The sequence below is a fragment of the Tamandua tetradactyla genome, chromosome 19 (genome assembly GCF_023851605.1).
Source record: "Tamandua tetradactyla isolate mTamTet1 chromosome 19, mTamTet1.pri, whole genome shotgun sequence".
NCBI classification, from domain to species: Eukaryota; Metazoa; Chordata; class Mammalia; order Pilosa; family Myrmecophagidae; genus Tamandua; species Tamandua tetradactyla.
This window is the reverse complement of record NC_135345.1, coordinates 6,856,986-6,879,998: the sequence shown is the minus strand read 5'-3', so window position 1 is coordinate 6,879,998 and position 23,013 is coordinate 6,856,986. Positions and strand designations below refer to the sequence as shown.

General features: G+C 43.7%; 1 protein-coding gene and 1 pseudogene across 1 annotated transcript in view; both read right to left on the bottom strand.

Annotated features, from left to right (window-relative positions):
* The window catches only part of JAKMIP1 (janus kinase and microtubule interacting protein 1), a 125,739-nt gene that overhangs the window by 70,285 nt on the left and 32,441 nt on the right, over positions 1-23,013 (bottom strand). Inside the window, exons 4-5 of the mRNA XM_077136361.1 lie at positions 1,741-1,950; positions 15-134 (exon numbers count right to left, since the gene is read on the bottom strand). Coding sequence (XP_076992476.1) covers positions 15-134; positions 1,741-1,950 — 330 coding nt within the window. The remainder of the gene's footprint in view (positions 1-14; positions 135-1,740; positions 1,951-23,013) is intronic.
* On the bottom strand, positions 8,335-9,043 carry LOC143663697 (U2 small nuclear ribonucleoprotein B'' pseudogene; annotated as a pseudogene).

The window sequence follows — 23,013 nt, the reverse complement described above, 5'->3', positions numbered from 1 at the left end:
GGGAGCGGATTTACCAGTTCATTCCTTTCATCTGCCAAGAGGGTATTTCTGTCTTCCAGCTTCCGTATCACCGAATTGAGTTCAGCAATTTTTAGTTGAAATCGCCTCACATCTCGCTCATCCATATGCTGATCCTAAAAAAATAGTCAAGATACAAATGTACTTTTAAGAAGCAGGACCCAAACTAATTTGAAGAAGCTGTACCTTGCCGGTGGGAATGGAATATGGTGCAGCTGCTATGGAAAAGTTTGGCTGTTCCTCAGAAAGTTAAACAAGAATTACTAAGGCCCCAGCAATTCCGCTCCCAGGTGTGTGCCCCAGAGAAATGAGAATGCATGTCCACATAGAAACCTGCACACCAATGCTCACAGCAGCATTATCTGTAACAGCCAAAGGTGGAAACAACCCAACTGTCCATGAGTGGATGAACAGATAAACAAACTGTGGCCCATCCATATGGTAATACCACTCAGCCATAAAAGGGAATGAAATTCTGATACAGGCCATGATGTGGATGAGCCTCGAAATGTTATGCTGCATGAAAGAAGCCAGACACAAGAGGCCACATGGTGCACGATTCCTTTTATATGGAATCTCCGGAATAGGCCAATCCACGGAGACAGAGCAGGCCGTGGTCGCCAGGGGCTGGGGGTAAGGAGGGGTGCAGCATGGTTGCTCAATGGGTACGAAGCATTCTTCTGGGGTAATGAAAACGCTTTGAGGCCAGACAGAGGTGGTGGCTGCATGTCACTGGGACAGCACTAAATGCCACCGAACGGTTCCCTTTAAAATGGTTAATTGTAGGTCATGCCTAACCCTTCAATTTTAAAAAAGGAAGATTAAATCACTCAAAACACACCTTTCTAAGAAAATTCCTGTGGCAACACCATAGGGGCCACGAGGGTTGTCCATGCACAGGGCCTCCCCAAGGCCAAGCCATGTGGACAGTTCCCCAAGGACTGACCAGAGGACATGAAGTCAAAGGTGGCGGAGATGTCACACCCTTCAGTGGCCCCCACGCTCCTGGGTGTGGTCTGTGGGGACTCTCTGGGTGGAGCCCCTGCCCTCCCCTTACTCCATCCCTTCCTGAAGCCCACCACAGCCCAGAATGCACCACACTCACAGCTCCCAAGACTCGATACTTCACTCCTCAAGGGCAGGGGTGGAGCCCGCCTTGTTCCCCACTGAAGTACCAAGCCCACTGCCTAATATAGTGACCACCACAGCACTCACAACAGCCGTGTGGAGATTTATTGACTGAATGAATGACTGAATGAATTAACGAAGGCTGGCTTAGCCTCCTCTGTGCCTCTCTTATGTACCAAGCTGTTGTCCCAAATGCCCTTGTCTGCCGGCCAAGCACCTACTCATCCTGCAGGACCCTGGCTTTGTCACTTCTCTTATCGACTGGGTCCCCTGCTGGCTGCTGGCTACAAGGACCCTGAACCCAAGTTTTCATTTCTTCCTTTTCAATTGAGCTCTGAGACCACTGAAGCAAAGACAGCCAACTTTTGTCTCTGTATCCTTAGAGCTCAGTCCTGGGCCTGGCATATGGGGAATGCTAGCAAATTTGGAAAGGAAGAGGGAAGGGAGGGAGGAGAGTGAGAGAAGGGGTGAGAGGAAGCAGGAAGGCAGGGGAGTGGGCTGCAAGAAAGGCGGGTAAAAGGAAGGATGGGTGGGTGGGCGGTCAGAACCCTGGGTGGTAATTATTGGAGGAGCAGCTGCCCCAGCCCCACTCACCTGGACTCCCATTAGCTCAGACATGTCTCCTATGCCAGGGGGGAGCTCTTTCTTTGGACTACTGTGGTACCGCTCAGCCTCTTTGACTTGGACCAACTGCTCATCCAAAGCTTCTTTCTGAAGCAGCAGCTTCTGTGCTTGACCAGTCTGCACGCCAAGCTCTTTCTCCAAGGCCAGGATCACCCGATCTTTCCCTTTGATTTCATCCATCTGAAAAATACAGCAAAAAAATCAACCACAGGGGCTCATGCACAGGAAACCCTTGCCCAGCACTGTGCCTTAGGAAAGGCCTGTGTCTACTAAACTCAGACAGATGAGGGCCTATTTATTCCCAGCCTGAGCACAGGGGTTGAGGTGCAGACACGAGAGGCAGAGAGCGCTGGGTCCAAGTATCCCACAGTTTCAACTACATCCTTCCTGTAGAAACTAATGAATACTCAAGATCCCCTCACCTCAATTAAATAAAATAAAATCCTGAACTTCTGTGCCCTTCCAGCCACCACCCTCCCTCCACCCTCGCAGCTGCCCTGCTTTGCAGAGTTGGCTGTTCCCCATCTGCAATCTATTACCTTCCATTCCCTCCTTACCCCTCTGCAATCTGGCCACAGCCCCTACTCCTCCACCTGACCAGCTCCCACCAAGGTCCCCAGTACTCTCCATGAACCAAATCCAAAGGATATTTTTCTGTCCTCCCATCCTTGACTGCCCCCAATATTAGACATAGTCACCCACTCCCTGCTTCATGAAGCTCTTCTCTTGACTTTCAAATTATCAGTCTCCCCTGGTCTTCTTCCCTCCCTGATGATTTCCCAGTTTCTATCTCCTTTACAGACTTGCGTTGCTCTCCCTGCCATTAAAGATTGGAGTTCACAAGACATGTCCCTCTTCCCACTCTGTGCCCCTTCCCTGGGCACAGAGTCAATTCCTCGAGAGCTGCTGACAGTGAATGTGTACCTCCAGCCCTGACTGCTCTCTGAGCTCCAAACTCACTGAAAGAGCTCATTGCTTGGTGTCTCTCCTTGAATTTCCAAGGGACCTCAGCCTCCCCAGGGGAACTGAACTTTAGCCCGAGCTTGCTTCCATCCAAGTCTCTTCAAGCATCACTGGAAGACACTGCCTGAGCAAATGCTGGCCAGGTGACAGTGGGGAAACCAAGCTGAAAGATTAAGTTTACAGAGGAACCTTCAGGCCAGACTGAATTTCAACTTCTTCTGGATAAAAAACCATTGGCGAGGAATATTCCTCAGTAAGGGAGCTACATGGGAAATCTCGATAAATAACAGACATTCATTTATTGACAAAAGTCACAATAGCTTAAGCTATAGTGATTTCTCATCTAAATATCATCATGCGGTTGAGGAATAAATTCTACTGGAGGTGAGGCACGTGAGAAAAACTCTTAGAAGAATGCTAACACTTTAGGAAGGATGGTTTCAACAAAATTCCCTATGGATAAACTTTATGTGAAACACTATCTGTGGCATTATTCATTTAATACATATTTCTGAGTGTCTGCTATAAGTGTGCCATCATTTAAGGCATTGTAACATGAACACCACTTGCTTACCAATACAAAAGTTAAATCCATTTGATATGAGTTGATTTGACACAGTGGAAAAAGCACCATACCCGGAAAAAGAAGCAACTGACTCAAAATATCAGAAATGAAAATGGTGGCATCACTACTGACCTTACAGAAATAAAAAGCATTATTAAAAAAATACTATGAACAACTGTATATCAACAAATTAGATAACCCAGCTGAAGTGGTCCAATTCCTGGAAACACACACATTATCTAAACTGACTCAAGAAGAAATTTTAAAATCTGAACAGAACTATAACAACAAAAGACATAAAATCAATAATCGAAATCTCCCATCAAAGAAAAACCTAGGACCAGATGGCTTTCCTGGTAAATTCTACCAAACATTTAAAGAAGAGTTTATTAAGTCCTATTCAAATCCTTCCAAAATATTAAAGAGAAGGGAACACTTCCAAATTCATTCTTTGAGGCTGGCATTAAATCCTGATACCAAAATCCTTAAATAAAGACAGCACAAGAAAATAAAATTACAGATCAATTTCCCTCATGAATATGAAGCAAAACTTCTTCTTTTAAAAAAAATACCAGCAGTCCAAACCCAGCAGTATATTGAAAGGATTATGCACCACGACCAAGTGGGAGCTATCCCAGGAATACAAGGATGGTTCAACATATGAAAAAAAATCGAAGTCATACAGCACATTAATAGAACAAAGGAAAAAACACAGGCTCATCTTAATAGATGCAGAAAAGATATTTGACAAAATTCAACACTCTTTCATGATTAAAACACTCAGAAAACTTGGACTAGAAAGGGAACTTTGCACCCTGATAAAGGGCACATATAAAAGCCCACAGCTGAAGAGGGCAGAGCAGGATGGGTAGAGTTCAACCCTGCTCCAAGGAACAGCTAGAGATGAGACAGAAGAACCACTGAGAGAGCAATCCCAGCGTCTAAATGACCTGGGAGGATTTTCTACACCACATAGGGAGGCTCTGGTTGCAAAAGCTGAGGAACCGAGATGCAGAGAACCAGAGATCGTCCAGCTAGTGCAAACAGCCGAGCACGTCCATTTCCAATGAGGCCTGGAAGCAAGCCAAGCCATGTTCCTTGACCCCTCTACCCTCATGCACACTGCCCCTGCCCCGCAACCAATGACTCACCCCACATCCCATACACCTGAACCCTGCACCCCCGCCTGAACCCCCTCTGCGCACCCCCACCCCACACATGCGCATAAGCCTGTCCCAGCCCAACACAGCTCTCCCACACAAGTGCACATACTCACTCTGCCCTTCCCGAAACCAGTATACCCATGTCCAGCCCCTCAGGCCCCACCTCTCCCTCCCTGCCCTCTGCAGGCACTCACCTTCAGACCCGGGCCACACCTGCATCCAGCCCATACAATCTCTCAAACCCCCCCAGCCCCCCTGAGCTCTGTGAACACGCACATCAGCATCCACTCCCTAGCCACGTACCCCCAGCTCTGGGCAAGTGCTGACCTGTACAACTGGGCCACACCCACACCCAGCCCACACAGGTGCAATCCTGCCCTGCTGCCCCTGAACTCTGACCATGCACAAACCAGGGCCCTATCCCCCAGACCCACACACTGGCCTAGCCACATCCTCCTGCCAGGCTCCTATGTATCTTGGCACTGACCTCTTGACCCCTGCACCCCACCCCTCCATCCCCCACACAGGCACACCCTTGCCCCACCCCACAGCACCAGTATCCTGCTCTTACACCTGGCAGACACTCTCATGCACATCTATGCCACACAGCCTCTGCCCTCTACAAGCGTGCACCCTACCCCACTTACACACACACACCTGTAGACCTGCACCAGGGTCCCAGCCACCCATCATCACCCACCCCTGACACACATCCTGCAACCTCCATGACTGTTCTAGTTTGCTAGCTGCTGGAATGCAATATACCAGAAACAGAACAGCTTTTAAAAGGGGAATTTAATAAGTTGCTAGTTTAAAGTTCTAAGGCCGAGAAATGTCCCAATTAAAACAAGTCTACAGAAAAGTCCAATCAAAGGCATCCGTCCAGGGAAAGATACCTTGGTTCAAAACAGCTGATGAAGTTCAGGGTTTCTCTCTCAAGTAAGAAGGCACATGGTGAACACAGTCAGGGTTTCTCTCTCAGCTGAAAGGGCACATGGCAAACACAGAATCATCTGCTAGCTTTCTCTTCTGGCTTCCTGTTTCATAAAGCTCCCAGGGAGGCATTTTCCTTCTTCATCTCCAAAAGTCGCTGGCTAGCAGACTCTCTGCTTTGTAGGTGTTGCAGCATTCTCTGCTCCCTCTGAATCCCCTTCATTCTCCAAAATGTTTTCTCTTTTATAGGACTTCAGAAACTAATCAAGAACCACCCAAATGGGTGGAGACACATTTTCCACAATCCAGCTTAACAACCACTCTTGATTGGATTACATCTCCTGGGAGATGATCTAATTACAGATTCAAACATATAGTATTGAATAGGGATTATTCTGTCTTTATGAAATGGGATTTAGATTAAAACATGGCTTTTCTAGGGGACATACATTCTTTCAAACCAGCACAACAACCGGTGCCCTTCCCCCACACACTCACATATCATCCTGCCCCCCTGGACCCCTCCCCCTGGGCAAGGACACACTCGTGCCCTGTCCTCCCTGTGCCCTGACTTCCGTGCCCTGTACCCCAACCTTGACACCCACAGCCCACAAGCCTCACATGCTCACCCCCATCCTGCCCACATATCAGCCCCAGCACATACGCTCAGCCCCCCATCCGCCGCCTGCCGCACCCTACCTCTGTGTCTCCCACACCACACCCTGCTCCTGTGCTCCAGGCCTGGCTGAGTTGCACCTCACCCCCAAGGCCCCCACACCACACCTCCACAATATCACAACCCACACCCTGCACTTACAGGCACCAGCAGAGCATCCCCAACCCGTACATAGACCTGTTCCGCAACCTGTCCCCACACTGTGGTATTGTTCCCCATGCCCTGCATCCTGCTCCACACCCATCCTGCAAACACAAAGCTTTAGACTACTGAAGGAAATCAATTCCAAAGTAACCCTATCAAGATATTTACATGCCACAAAAACCACAGAAGATCACTAACCACATAAAGATGCAGACAGATATAGCCCAGTCTAATGACTAAATTAAAACCCTGGAGGAGACTTTTGAAGTTTTTTAAAAAACTTTTTTCAGTTTTTAAGTTGTTTCAGACTTTGGAACAACTAATCAAAGAGGCTCATATAACTCTACTAAATAAAATCAGTGGGATGGCTAATGACATAAAGGAGATCAAGAAGAGCATAAAGAGGAATTTGAAATAATTAAAAAATAGCAGATATCACAGAGATTAAAGATGCCAGAGACCAAATCAAAAACATACTAGAGACATACGACAGCAGATTCAAAGAGGTAGAAGAAAGAATAAGTGAACTAGAGGATAGGACAACTGATTTTTAAAAGACAAAAGAACAAATGACAAAAATAGATGGAAAAATTTGAATTGGATCTCAGGGAAATTATGGACAAAACAAAGCACGCAAAAATTAGAACCACTGCTGTTCCAGAAGAAGAAAAGAGTAAAGGTCTAGGAAGATTAGTTGAGAATATAATGGGGGGGGGGGGGGGACTTCCCAACCCCTACAAAGGACATAAATATGCAAATCAAAGAAACTCAATGAACTCCAAATAGAATAAATTCAAACAGTCCTACCCCAAGACACATACTAATTAGTCAAATATTGAAGAGAAGCAGAAAATCCTGAAAGTGGCAAGAGAAAAACAATCTACTACGTACAAAGGAAACCAAGTTAAGACTGAGTTCGGACTACTCAACTGGCACTATGGAGGTGAGAAGGCAGCGGTATGATATATTTAAGATCCTGAAAGGGAAAGACTTCCAGCCAAGAATTCTGTACCCAGCCAAACTGTCCTTCAAAACTGAGGGAGAGATTAGCATTTTCACAGTCAAAGTCTGAGAGAATATGTCAACAAGAGACTGGCTCTATAAGAAATACTAAAGGGAGTTCTGAAAAAAAAACGCATGAGACAGAGGTCTGTAGGAGGATACAGAATCGAAGAATACCAATAACAGTAACTTAGGATAAAAAGAGAAAGAGGGAAAAAAAATACAGAGATCTGACAAATAAAATCCAAAGAATAAGACGATGGATTCAAGAAATGCCTTTGCAGTAATAATTTTGAAATTAACAGGCTAAACTTACCAATTAAAAGATACAGATTGGCAGAATGAATTAAGAAATATAATCCAGCTCTATGCTGCTTACAAGAGACTGATCTTAGACACAAGGATACAGGTAGCTTGAAAATGAAAGGATGGAAAAAGATGTTCCATGCAAGCTGTAACCAAAAGAAAGCAGGAGAAGCTATACTAATATCAGACAAAATAGACTTTAAATGTAAAGACATCATAAGAGACAAAGGAGGACACTATATTAGTAAAAAGGGGCAATTAACCAAGAAGAAATAACAATCAAATATCCATGCCCCCAATCAAGAAGCTCCAAAGTATATAAGACAGATGTTGGCAAAATTGAAGGGAGCGATAGATGTTTCAACAATAATATTAGGAGACTTCAATATACCACTCTCCTCTATTGATAGGACAATCAGACAGAAGATTGACTAGGAAACATAGAAGCTAAATAACTTCATAAATGAATTAGACCTAACAGACATATATAGGCCATTAAACCCCCAAAACACCAGGATATACACTCTTCTCTAGTGCTCATAGAACTTTCTCCAGGACAAGTCATACGCTGGGGCACAAAACAGATCTTTTTTTTTTAATACAAATTAAAGTGTACTGTGCAAAATTTAAGGCCTTTGTACTCCACAGCTCACTATGGCTAATGAAAGACTGGATAATTTTTAAGTCATCACAAAAATTTTGCTTTCACTATGTTCTGTTCTTAACTATTATTAAAAATGGCCTGATCAAATTTTTATCAAAATAAACAGTATAAATAACACCAAGTCCTTTAAAAAAGACTGTCCCAAGTGCTAATTCTTGGCATAGGTGATCTTCATAGCATGGGATGGCGTGATCTTAAATCCTCATAACACATCCCTGGCAGCACCAGCCTGCCCATTATTTTCAAATTTCACAAAGGCAATGTTATGTCTTCCAGGAAACAGATTTCCTTAAAACCAGGGAACTGATTAAACAGTATGGACAACATCACCTTGTTAGCCTCTTCTGGTAAGTCATTAAGAAATAAAACATAGTTTGGAGGATAAGCAGAAACCTGAGGATTTGGTGTTGTATTTCCTAGGGTGTTAGTTGAATTTTGGGTTTTGTTTGTTTGTTTACAGTTGCTGCAGTCTGTTCCACAGTTTTGACTTTTTTCTTGTGTCAGCAAATAGGCCACAAATTTTAGACATTATATCAGGAGCTGTTTTTGCACACTGGATTCACATTGGTTTACCATAAAATGGAAACACTTGTAACTGTCTCAAGGCATTTGTGGATGAGCCCAGTTCATCCTGCCCCCTCATCTTCACAGCCTTTAAAGCTACAATAGCTACCAATGGCCAAGTGGAGAAAACACGGCATACAAGGATCTCTTCAATTCTTCTTTTTTAATTTTGCCATTCATATTGTTGATATAAATTGTATGATTGGGTCTGATATCCATGGTTTTGTTTAAATTGTCCAAATAACATGACACCTGCGTGGTCTCCAAAACAGGACTTTATAAATTTAAATACATTGATTATTCAAAGCACTTTCCCTGATCACAGTAGAATGAAGCTGGAAATCAACAGCCATCAAAGAACAAGAACTTTAACAAATACATGGAATTAAATAACACACTATTAAACAACTAGTGGGTCAAAGAAGAAATTGTGAGAGAAATCAGTAGCTATCTGGAGATGAATGAAAATGAGAATACAACCTGTCAGAACTTACGGGATGTGGCAAAGGCTGTGCTGAGAGGGAAATTTATTGCACTAAACACCTATATTTAAAAAGAAACAGCAAAAATCGAGGATTTAACTGCTCACCTGAAGGAACCTGAGATAGAACAGCAAACTAAGTCCAAAGCAATTAGAAGAAGAGAAATAACAAAGATTAAAGCAGAGTTAAATGAATGGGAGAACAACAGAACAATACAAAGAATCAATAAAACCAAAAATTGGTTCTTTGAGAAGATCAATAAAATCAATGGGCCACTAGCAAGGCTGACAAAGAAAAAGAGAGAGAGTATACAAGTAAACAAAATCAGAAATGAGAGGGGGGTTATTACCACAGATCCTGAATAAATTTAGAAAATCTTAAGAGGACATTATGAACAACTATATGCCAACAAACTAGACAACTTAGATGAAATGGAAAAATTCTTGAAAACACACAAACAAGCTACAAGAAGAAATAGAAGATCTCAACAAACCAATCACAAGAAAACAGATTCAATCAGTCATCAAAAATCTTCCTACAAAGAAAAGCCCAGGGCCAGATCCTTCACAGGGGAATTTTATCATACATTCCAAAAAGAATGAACACCAATCCTGCTCCAATTTTTCAAAAAAATTGAGGAAAAAGGAACACCACCTAACTCATTTTATGAAGCTAACATCATGTTAACATCAAACCCAGTAAAGATGCTTCAAGAAGGGAAAACTACAGACCAATCTCCCTAATGAACACAGACGCAAAAATTTTCAACAAAATATTAGCAAATCAAATCCAGCAGTACATTAAAAGAATTATACACCATGACCAAGTGGGGTTTATACCAGGAATGCAAGGATGGTTCATCACAAGAAAATCAGTTAATGTAATGCAGCACATTAACAAATCAAAAGGGAAAAATCATATGATGATACTGATTGATGCTGAAAAAGAATTTGACAAAATTCAACATCCTTTTCTGATAAAAACACTTCAAAAGGTAGGAATGAAAGGTAACTTCCTTAATATGATAAAGGGCTTATATGAAAAACCCATAGCCAGTATTGTACTCAATGGAGAGAGAATGAAAGTTTTCTAAGATTGGGAAAGAGAAAATGAAGCTGTCTGTCACCATTATTATTCAACATTGTACCAGAAATTCTAGCTAGAGCAACCAGGCAGGAAAAAGATATAAAAAACATCCAAACTGGAAATGAAGAAGTAAAACTTTCATTATTTGCAGATGACAGGATACTATACTTGAACAATCTTGCGAAATCTACAACAAAATTACTTGAGCTAATAAACAAATTCAACAAGGTGGTAGGTTATAAAATTTATGTGCAAAAATAAGTAATGTTTCTATAAACAGGCAATGACCTAACTGAAGAGTCAGTAAAGGAAAAATTCTATTCAAAATAGCAACTAAAAGAATCAGCTAGGAATGAACTTAACTAGGGATATAAAGGACTTTTACACAGAGAACTACACAGTAGTCCTAAAAGTAATCAAAGAAGATCTAGATAGCTGGAAAGACATTCCTTGCTCATGGATAGGAAGGTTAAATGTAGTTAAGATGTCAATTCTACCCAAATTGATCTACAGATTCAATATAGTATAATCAAAATTCCAGCAACCTACTCTGAAGACTTGGAAAAGCTAGTTACCAAATTCATCTGGAAGGAAAAGAGACCCCGAATAGTTAAAAGCATCCTAAGAGAGAAGAACAAAGTGGGAGGATCAACACTGCCTGATGTTAAAACCTATTATAAAGCCACAGTGATCCAAACAGCACGGTACTGGCACGAAGACAGATGTACTGACCAATGGAATCAAACTGAGAGCACAGAAATAAACCATCAACTCTATGGTCAAATGATTTTTGACAAGGCCCCCAAATCCTCTAAACTGGGACAAAATAGTCTTTTCACTAAATGGGCATGGAAGAACTGGATATCAATAGCCAAAAGAATGAAAAGGACCCTTACCTCACACCCTGGACAAAAATTAACTCAACATGAATCAAACACCTAAACATAAGAACTAGTACCATAAAGCTTCTAGAAGAAAATGTAGGGAAACATCTTCAAGACTTAGTAATAGGAGGTAGCTTCTTAAACTTTACACCCAAAGCACAAGCAACAAAACTAAAAATAGATAAATGGGTATTCCTCAAAATCAAATGCTTTTGTGCCTCAAAAGACTTTGTCAAAAAGGTGAAGAGGGAGCCAACTCAATGGGAGAAAATATTTGGAAATCACACATTGGACAAAGGTTCGAGATCCTGTGTACATAAAGAAATCATACAACTAAACAACAAAAGAACAAACAACCCAATTATAAAATGGGCTAAAGATATGAATAGGCATTTTTCTGAAGAGCAAATACAGATGGCTCAAAGCACATGAAGAAATGCTCATTTTCATTAGTTATAAGGGAAATGCAGATCAAGACAACGAGATACCACCTCACACCTATATGAATGACTGCTATTAAACAAACTGGAAACCACAAATGTTGGAGAGGATGTAGAAAAATTGGGACACTTATCCACTGCTGGTGGGAATGAACAATAGTACAACCACCATAGAAGACAGTTTGGTGGTTCTTTAGGAAACTAAATATCAAGTTGCCCTATGACCCGGCAATAGCACCACTTGGTATATACCCAGAAGAACTGAAAGCAGTGACACAAACAGACACTTGCACACTGAAGTTCATAGCAGCATTATTTACAATTGCCAAAAGATGGAAACAACCCAAGGGCCCATAAACAGATGAGTGAATAAATAAAATGTGGTATATACATATGATGGAATATTATGCAGCAGTAAGATGAAATGATGTTCTGAAGCACATGACAAGATGGATGAGCCTTGAGGACATAATGCTGAGTGAACTAAGCCAGACACAAAAGGATAGACACTGTATGACTCCACTTTTATGACCATGGTATGGGTGGCCGAAGGATGCACTGACTGAGAAACAGATTGGTGAATGATGGTACGTACATATGATCGAATATTGCACTGCTACAAAAAGGAACAAAGTTGTGAGATATGAAACATTGTGAATGAACTGTGGGACATTTGGTGAAGGAAAATAAGCCAGAAATAAAAGAGCAATTATCATATGGTCTCATTTAGAAAATGCTTATAAGAAAACAGGCCCCTAGATTGTAAGCTCTTGTAGCAGTCACATTTTGTCAGGAATGGCAATTATTATTTCTGGATTTTTAGAGGCTGTTATATATATATGTATAACCTGGTATTCAGAGATAAGAATGAAGGTGATCAGGTCAGGATTAAGGTAATTCAGAACACAGGGGTAAGGAAGACATTGCCTATATTTTAGAACCTCACCTCCTCTTTGAGACCAAAGGAAGAAAGTTTTAATTTGTCCAGAAACTAAATTATGTAGCATATAATCTAACTCAATCTAGCTAGATAGCTCATTTAAACAATCCAAATACAGGGAGCCTTTAATTCTGTATAGCTTAATGTAATGCCTGGATACATTCCAGAGTATATTAAGTAGATAATCAAAAACTATTGGCAAAGTCCCTTAAAAGGTGGGAGAAAACATATGGAACAATTAAACTTTACTACCAGAGAAACCCCTGATACTGTGTCAAACACTAGGGACACCCAAATCAATAGACCAAGCCCTTGATCTTGAGGTTTGCTCTTGTAAAGCTTATGTATGTAGTGGAGAAGCTTAGCCTACCTATAGGTAAGTCTGAGAGTTACTCTGGAGGACCTCTTTTGTTGCTCAGATGTGGCCTCCCCCTCTCTAAGCCCAACTCTGCAAGTGAAACCATTGCCCTTCCTGCTAAGTGGGACATAAAAGGCCCACAGCTAACATCATACTCGATGGTTTTAAAGACTGAAAGCTCTCCTCCTAAGATCAGGAACAAGGCAAGGATGCCAGCTTTTCCCACTGCTATTAAACAGTGTACTAGAAGTTCTAGCCAGAGCAATTAGGCAAGTAAAAGAAATAAAAGGCATCTAAATTGGAAAGGAAAAAGTAAAACTTATATCCACAGATCACATGATCCTATATATAGAAAATCTAAAAGAATCCACAAAAAAAAGCCACTAGAGCTAATAAATGAATTCAGCAAAGTTGCAGGGTAGAAGACTAAAACAAAAATCAGTTGGGTTCCTATACATCAGCAATGAACAATCCACAGCGGTAAGTAAGAAAGCAATTCAATTTACAATTGCATCAAAAGAATGAAATATCTAGGAATAAATTCAATGAAGCTGGCCAAAGACTTATAAATCAAAAATTTTAAATCACTCCTGAGAGGAATTAAAGAAGAGTTAAATAATTGGAAAGATATCCCATGTTCATGGACTGCAAAACTTAATATTCTTTAGACATTTGTGCCAGTTTGAAGCTATTACATACCCCAGAAAAGCCATGTCCTTCAATCATCATTCAATATGACTGGGTGGAGTCTTTTTTATTGTTTCCATGGAGATATGACCCTCCCAATTGCAGGCGGTAACTTTTGATCAGATGGTTTTCATGGAGATGTGTCTCCACCCATTCAAGGTGGGGTTGTTTACTGGAGCTCTTTAAGAAGGAAGCACTTTGGAAAAAGCTTTAGAGCCACCAGTGCTAACAGAGTCCACACAGTCAGAGACCACTGGAGATGAAAAAAGAAAATGCCCCTGGGGGAGCCACTGAAGAAGCCTGGAGAAAAAGCTAGCAGACATCACCATGTGCCTTTCCAGCTAAAACAAATCCCGAACCTTATAGGCCTTCTTAAACCAAGGTATCTTTCCATGGATGCCTTAATTTGGACATTTTCATGATCTTAGAACCATAAACTTGTAACTTAATAAGCTTCCATTTTTAAAAGCCATTCCAGCTCTGATACCTCACATTCCAGCAGCTTCCAAGCTAGAACAACATCAGTATTAACCAAAGCAATCTGCAAATTCATCCCAATCCCCATCAAACTTCCATTAACCTGTTTTGCAGAAATGAATAAGCCAATCCGCAAATTTGTATGGAATTGCAAGCAGCTACAAATTGCCAGAACAATTTTGAAACAGAAGAAATAAAGTTGGAGGACTCACAATTCGTAATCTCAAAACTTCCTACAAAGCTACAGTAAATAAAACAATGTGGTAGTGGCCTGAAAGACAGAAAAATAGACTGGTGGAATAGAACTGAAAGTCCACAACAGACCACTACATCTATGGCTGGCTGGTTTTCGACAAGGGTGCCAAGTACATTCAGTAGAGAAAGAGTCTTCGCCAAATGGTGCTAGGACACTGGGTAAAAATGAATGAAGTCAGAGACGTACATCATACCATATACAAAAATTAAATCAAAATAGATCAAAGGCCTAAATATAAGAGCTAAAACCATAAGACTCTTAGAAGATAACATAGGAGCAATTCATGACCTTGGGTTTGGCGAACCCTTCTTAGATAGGACACCAAAAGCACAAGCTCCAAAGAAACAATAGATAAATTAGATTTCATCAAAATTAAAACCTTTTGAGCATCAAAGGACATTATCAATACAGTGAAAATGCAGCCTATAGAATGTGAGAAAACAGTTGCAAGTCATACATCTAACAAGGGCTGAATATCCAGAATATATAAGGAACTCTCACAACCCAACAACAAAAAAAAGACAAACCAATTTAAAAACGGGTAAAGAACTTGAACAGACAATTGTCCAGAAAGAAGATACAAATAGCTAATAAGCATATGAAAAGATGCTCAACAGCAGCAGTTATCTTAGGGAAATGCAAATCAAAATCACGTGATATCACTTCATATCCACAAGAACGGCAATTATTTAAAAACAGAAAATAATAAATTTTGGAGAAGACACAAGAGAAATAGAAATTCTTGTGCTTTTTTGGTGAGAATGTTAAAATGGTACAGCTGCTGCAGAAGGCAAAATGGCAATCCCTCAAAAGTTAAATATAGAATTATCATATGACTCAGCAATTCCTCTCCTAGGTATATACCCAAAATAATTGAAAACAGATTCTCAAACAGATATCTGTACACCAATGTTCATAGAATTGCTACTCACAATAACCAAAAAGTGGAAATAATGCAAGTATTCATCAACAGATGAATGGATAAACAAAATGTGGTTTATACACACAATGGAATATTACTCAGCCATTAAGAAGAAATGAAGCTCTGATATACATTGCAGACTTGGATGAACCTTGAAAAGATTATGCTGAGTGAAATAAGCAGAGCACATCAGCACCAATGCTATTGGGTTTCACTTAGATGAAATATGTAGAAATAGCATATTCGTAGAGACAGAAAGCACATTAAAGTTTACCCGGGTGCAGGGGAAAGGGGGAAGGGTGAAAAGCTGTTTGAGAGATATAGAATGTTTATAAATGTTGGAAATCTTAAAATAAAACTTTAAATTTTAAAAAACAGAAAATATATACATTTTTGAAAAAGCAGCAGCAGCCATGGACTGGAGACTAAGCCTCCACTGACAAGCTGTGTGACCTTCAACCAGTCACTCACTCTCTCTGTGCCTCAGGTTCCTCAAGTATGAAATGGGACAGAGGAACAACCACCCACAAGGGGGGCTTTGAGGACTGGAGGAAAGAACAGGAGATAAGCCAACCGCTTAGGACCACAAGGACCCAACTGCCTGGGCTCAACCCAGGCTCCACCCCTCATTAACCTTATAATCTCAGCAAAGTTACATAATTTCTCCCCAAGCCTTGGATTTCTCATCTATGACACTGGGATGACCACAGCAAAATAACACAAAGGGCTGTGGGGTTAAGTAAATTAGCCCATGGAAAGTTACTGGCACACAGTTGACAGTTAACAAGCATCAGCTTTTGTTAGATGACACCTGAGCTCTCATAAACTAGCCTTCCTTGACTCTTGTCTCCTTCATGTATCCAGACATTAATCGGATGAATGAATACAGGAGTGGGTTCAAGAGTGGCCCTCAAAATATGTGGTCAAGCCCTGACTGCTGGAACCTGGGAGCAGGACCCGATTTGGGAAAAGGGTCTTTTCAGAAGTAATTAAGTCAAGGACCTCGAGATGAGATTCACCTAAATCCAATGACAATGAACTTATAAAAGGAGAAGGTATGGGAAGATGAAGATGGTACGTTACTGTTTTAGTTTGCTAAAGCTGCCAGAATGCAATACAGCAGAGATGGACTGGCTTTTAATAAAGGGATTTTTTAAATTTTTTATTGTATAAAATAACATATATACAAAGTAAAGAAAAAAGCAATAGTTTTCAAAAAACTCTTTAACAAATAGTTACAGGATAGATCCCAGAGTTTGTCATGGATACCACACCATTCTCTTCGATTTTTCCTTCTAGCTGCTCCAGTATGATATAGGTAGCTAGAAGGAATAAATATTTTTTATCACAATCGACTTTTGTGTGTGTGAAAAATAACACATATACAAAAAAAAACAATAAGTTTCGTAGCACAGCACAATAATTAGTTGTAGAACAGATTTCAGAGTTTGGTATGGGTTACAATTCCACAATCTTAGGTTTTTACTTCCAGCTGCTCTAAGATTTTGGAGACTAAAAGAAATACCAATTTAATGATTCAGCAATCATATTCGCTTGTTAAACCCTACCCTCTCTGTATAATTTCATCATCACCTTTGACCTTTCTATCCCACTCTTTAGAGGTATTTGGGCTATGGCCATTCTAACTTTTTCATGCTAGAAGGGGCTGTCAACAATATGGGGTAGGGAGATGGAACTATCCGATGTTCTGGAGAGGCTGATCTAGGGGCCCATCTGGAGGTTGTAGGTTTCTGGAAAGTTACTCCAGTGTGTGGAAACTTTGTAGTATCTTATATATTACCCTAGGTGATCTTTAGGGTTTTTGGCAAGTTATGATACATAGCAATGTCTAACTGAAGCCTGTGTAAGAGTGACCTCCAGAGTAGCCTCTCCACTCTATCTGAACTCTCTCAGCCACTGATACTTTATTGGTTATACTTCTTTTCCCCCTTTGGTCAGGACGAATTGTTGATCCCACAGTTCCAGGGCTGGATTCATCCCTGGGAGTCATCTCCCATGTCGCCAGGGAGACTTTCACCCCTGGATGTCAGGCCCCATGTAGCAGGGAGGGCAATGATTTTACTTGCAGAGTTGGGCATAGAGAGAGGGAGGCCACATCTGAACAACAAGAGAGGAAGAGGATTTATTTAGTCACAAATTTACAGTTGAAAGGCAGCTGACTTTTTTCATCTGATTTCTCTGTCACATGGAAAGGCACACAGCAGCATCTGCTAGCTGTCTCTCCTGGCTTCTGAGTTCCAACGGCCTTCCCCAGGGTGATTTCTTTCTGCATGTCCAAACATCTTGGCTGGGCTGGGGTGCTGAGATGAGGTGTCCTGGGCAGCTTGGGCTGGGCTGTGTTGAGCTCTCTTCTGACCTCTCTAAGAATCCAGCTAATTAAATTAGACCTCACTCATTGTGGAAGGCACTCCCCTTAGCCGACTGGAGATGTCATCAGCCATAGATGACTTTCACATGCTGATGATTTAAGTCCACAGCAACATAGAACAACTGGGCACCAGCACCTGGTCAAACTCACAGCTGAACCTAACTACCCCAATACCCAAACTCCCAGCATACTGGGTACATACTGGAAGGGTGAGGCCCCAAGCCCAGGGATGCCTGGGCCACCCCGAGCTGGAAGAGGCCAGGAAGGATCCTTCTTCGAGCCTTCACCTGAAGCGAGACCTACTGATGCCTTGACCTTGAGCCTCACGCTGCTGAGAACCCACACTTCTGGGCTGTACCAGCCACCCAGGCATTGGTCATTTGTTGTGGCAACCAGAGGGAACAAATACAAAACACTCTTCTCACTCAACACACTCACATATGCCATTAAATTAATTTGATTTTAATCTGGAAATCTTCCTTCTAGACAATACACCTCAAATTCAGACAAAGACTCCCCCAGCAGAGAATACCAGTTAAGAGTCATGTTCTGGGGTAGATAGAACGAGCCAAATTCCTACTCCACTCTTGCCGTGGGGCCGTGGGCAGGGGCACTCACCTCTGGCTCATCTGCCTATAAAGTGGGCACCTGAGAACATGCACTATCAAATTGTTGGGAAGATTCAGTTCAGCACCATGTCCGGCATATTAAAAGCACATGGTCAATGTTGACAGTTATCCTTAATTTATTTTAGCTCTTGTTAGCATGGGGCTGGCTTCTTTCCAAACCATGATAAATTGCTCAAATATCACTGAGATTATAGATGAAGGGAACCCATCCTGGGTGGTTTTCAGGCAACGTCCTATAGTTTTAACAAGCTCTTGGAGACACCTGCCTTTGGAAAACCAAAAGGAGGCTCTCCAGCCCTCTGTCCCCTGCCTCTCCCCACCCCCCAGCAAGGTGGACTGCAGGGTGCAGTTTCGCCACCAGCAGCCACAAAAATGCATCCACGGCGCCCCCTGGTGACAATCCACGGAATGGATCTGCTTGCGCCAAATCCCCAATCCCCGGAATGCTGCACCATCTGGAGGGGCAGAAGCACCCCTCACTGCAGGGAAGAATCCTCAAAGATGCAGAAAATACTGCTGCCGGTGCAGAAGCCGATCCAGAAGCAGTAGAAATCCGTGTAGAAGGAGCTCATTAATTGAAGCCACTCAATCGTGCATTCATTAATTGAACAGTGATCTGAGCCTTGTCAGCTGGCCAGGCTTATTCCAGGAGCTGGGAAGCACTGGTGAGCAAGCGAAGCCAATTCCCTGCCTTTGGAAATTCCATTCCTAAACATGATAAATAAGTAAACACTAGGCTGGATCAGAGAGGGATTGGTGCTTGAGTAAAAAGCTGAGAATTCGGGGCACTGGGGAGTGCCGACCGGGGAACAGCGTTACAGGTGACCAGCTGGTTGAGCCAGGGGCAGGGGTGTGGTTTGGGTGTGTTCACTGCAGCCTTCCTGCCTCACTTCTCTTTGCACTGGGGCTGGCTCCGGAGAGGAGTCCACGCCACCGCGTAACGCTAGTTCCCATCAGCAAGCCGTCACCAGAATCCCAAACACTCTACCTAGAGAAGAACCAAATCCCATGCACAGGAGCACTGATGCCTACATCTGAAGGACCACACAGAAGGTCTTAGAAATTACTCTCCATTAGCAGAGACAGCACTCAGGAACTGGTGGGCAGTACAGAACACATTTCTGGAGCCAGCATTTTCCAGGCTAACCGGAGTCCTAAGGTCCCAGAATTTAGAGACTTGCTGAGCCCACAGAGCTCACGGCTGGCAGGCTCACTGCCTGCTGACTTCAGCTCTGACCGACAGGCCTAGCGTTTGGTGATCCAGATCCCTGTTCCTGGGACCCCCAACTGAAGTGGCGAATCACTGCCCCTCACCACCTGAGTATCCCGTGGCCCCTCCCCGCATCACATCAGACCCTCTCCCTCGTCTCCAGTTTCAGCTGTGCTTTGGGGGAGGGGTGGGACCGAAACAGTCTTAGTTCCCAAGGCAGGCCCTGATTGGCTCGTGTCAACCACATGCCCCCGCCCCACAGCAGCAATTGGTCCAGGGGTGGGAACATGCCCTGGTCAGAGCCAAGGGCCTCAAAATGGTGTTGCTAGGGCACTCTTGTTTGTCCTTAGGAGCGAAAGGAAAAATCTCTTTCTCTGTACTGTGCGGTGGGAGGATGTGGGGTCTGGCACCAAAGCTGCACTTCACCAAATGAGCCAAGAACCCAGCGCGGCCTGAGAGCCTGAGAATGGCAGCAGTGCAGCAGGAGGCAGAGACGAGAGGCTGGATCCTGGGTAACCTCACTAGGACCACAGGAACCGGGCCTGAGGCCAGAACTACAAACTCCAGAATGGGCCCAAAGCTAACCCTCTGGCCACTGAAACTGGCCTTTAGGTTAACCTGTGCCTACCGGAACTGGCTCTGCGGCTAACCTTATTCCCATCAGAACCGGGCCTATGGCTAGCCCTATGGCTACCAGAGCTGGGCCTTAGACTAACCTACAGCCACCAGAACTACTGAGGCTAATTTAACCAGCACCAGGCCTGAGGCTAGCCCTACGGCCACCACATCTGGGCCTGGAGCTACCCTAGAAATTTACAGTGACCCAGGCCGAAAGACTCTCCCAATTTAACTACTTTGAGGTGGCACTTACGTCCCTTGCAACCAAAAATCAATCCGATTTGACACAAAGGTAGGGAAAGTACCCGGAAATTGCCGGGACTGGCACTTTTCTCTTGCACGTCTAGTGAGAGTGAGGCTCCAGCTTTCATACTTCACGGACACTTCCTCATTCAGTCCCCACGAGGCCCTCAGGGCTGGTGCTGGGCCCTCGGCGGTGGAGATGCCACATCCAGGCAGCAGGAGAACCAGACCAGGCCAGGCCGGCCGCTTGAAACCCTCACAGTATCCCCAGCCCCACAGGACACTTGTCTCAGGAAAAACTTCTGCGCAGTGGGCTCCCGACAACACCGACTCGAGAGTGATCTTGTCAGCTCCACCTCACCACCAAGTTTTGGTCAACTGAAGAATGAAGTAGAGGTGGCTACCCTAACATCCATCCTTGCTCTCCTCCTTGAGACCCCACGTGGATGCTTTTGGAGCAGCAATGCGTTCAGTAAAAGGATGATGAGGTTTGCCAGCCCCCTTGCGGCCAGTGTGGCTCAGTGAATAAGGTCTGGCCAAAGAGGTGTAAGGGAGAGCATGTGGAACTTCTAGAAAGAAAGCGTTCTTAAGTGACGACTCCACACCACCCCTTTTCACCTTCTCTTCTACTGCCAACCTGGGATGAGGATGTGATGGCCGGTGCTCCTTGGGTGAAAAGGGCCCATGAGGATAAGGGCCACAGCACAAGTCCCCTCTGAGGATGCAAGCTGGGGTACATCTGTGTCCCTAAGAGCAGCCTTGGCTGCTGACCTACAGATTTTATTCATGAGAGAGAAATAAATTTCTAAGTTCTGTGGCATGCAGCCAGGTCTAATCCTAAGAGACTTGAGGAACAAGTCCAGAAACAGGAGTTCTACTGCTTTGTGTCTGCTGTGATGTGACTTATTTTAAGAGGCATAATAAATGTGTGAGCGGAAGTCAGAAAGCTTTCTTGCGTTCCTAATCTAATCCAGCTGACAAGGAAATGAAACAGGCAGCCCCCTTTCCAGACACGTTGCCACCGGCAACAGACCTGCCTAAAGAGTGACATTTATCAGGGATGAGGAGGGATAGGAAAATTGGACGTTTGCTCTTTTCACTCAGTTTTCTTAAGTGGGTCATTGAAAGTGAAAACCACCCACACACCCTGAGAATACCTGAACTGGGGATATTTTTGTTTCGCAATGAAATAGAAACACAGTCTTTAAATGACAGAATCCCTGGTACATTTTTAATCCCAGCTCAAGCAGTCTCTTCTGTAAAATCATGGTTCCCCCCCCCCATTTTATTTCCCCCAAATATAAATGTTTCCTATAACAAAGAAATATAGTTCAGGGAGTTCTTATTACAGAAACTGTAAGCTGTTGCTGGATGATGGGTTCATTTAATTCTCATCACTCTGTGGCAGATTGTGACTATTCCCATTTTACAGATGAGTCAGTGGGAGCTCAGAGATGTTAAGTGACTTGCCTGTGGTCACAGAGCTAACAAGTGGTGGAGTCTGGATTCCCACCCACAGAGTCTTTCTCCAAAGGCTTTCTCTTCCCATTATGTCTCCCTAAACACAAGTGCACACTTGCACACACACGAAGAGAAAAGGGACTGGAGAATACTGCCGAGGACTCAGTATCGATACGTTTCAATAAACTAGGAACTGAAAACGGACACATCCCTTCTGCCATTTTCAGCAGCAGATTATCAGGATGTGAACTCACGATGTGCCAATGCCAGGGTGACCCAGTCTGAAGCTGGACAGCTGGGTGGGGACGTCAAGAGGGCAGCAGTCACCTGCCATCCAACCCTGAGATGTCCTCTGCTTCTCCCACCAAGGCATGTACACACACACACACACACACACACACACACACACACTTCCTGACACACTCCCCGCGCCATGGCATTCACTGCGGCACCCTGGGCAGCTCTGTTATAAAGGAATTAAATTCTCCCTCTCAGCGCTCTGGGAGGGTCTTAGCTCTTAGAGTTCTTGGAACATTAAAGCCTTCCAAACATTGAGGGGTAAGGGGAGGGAATGAATATGTCCTTCAGTCATCAAAACACTTTTTAAATGATCAAAGGAAAAAGAACCCCTCGTCCCAGCCCTGGAAACAGGCTCGGTGCCTTTCACCCGAGTTTCCCACCCTCTGTCCTCCTAGCCATCCTCATTGGAAAGAGTATGTTCCAGGTGTGCAGGGATGCAAGCCCCCAGAGGTCCAACGAGTGGTCAACGAATGGCCTCTCCCTTCTTTAACGAATCATGCACCTCCCCGGACCTCAGTTTCCCATTCTACGGGGCAAAGAGCCCCTCCCAACAGACGAAAATGCGTCCAGAAGCCCGATAAGGAAACGGGGAAGGTGGCTCTGCTGCGACAGGGTTGAGGGACGGGACCCTCCCGCTCCCCAAGGCCGCACCCACCACCCCAACCCTCTCCTCTGGAGCCCCCTGGGGCTCTGCAGAGGGTGAAGTCACCAGGCGGGTGTTTCAGGTTCTGCCAGCTCTGAGAGCCCACAGCAAGACAGAGCACAGGCGAAGCGTCCTTCTCGTGATGGTGCCGCCGAAGCCCTTGGCCATGCCCGAGGGGGTCTGCAGGGGGACACAGCCCCCTCCTGAAGCGTGCCCTTGGCCAAGCCCGAGGGGGTCT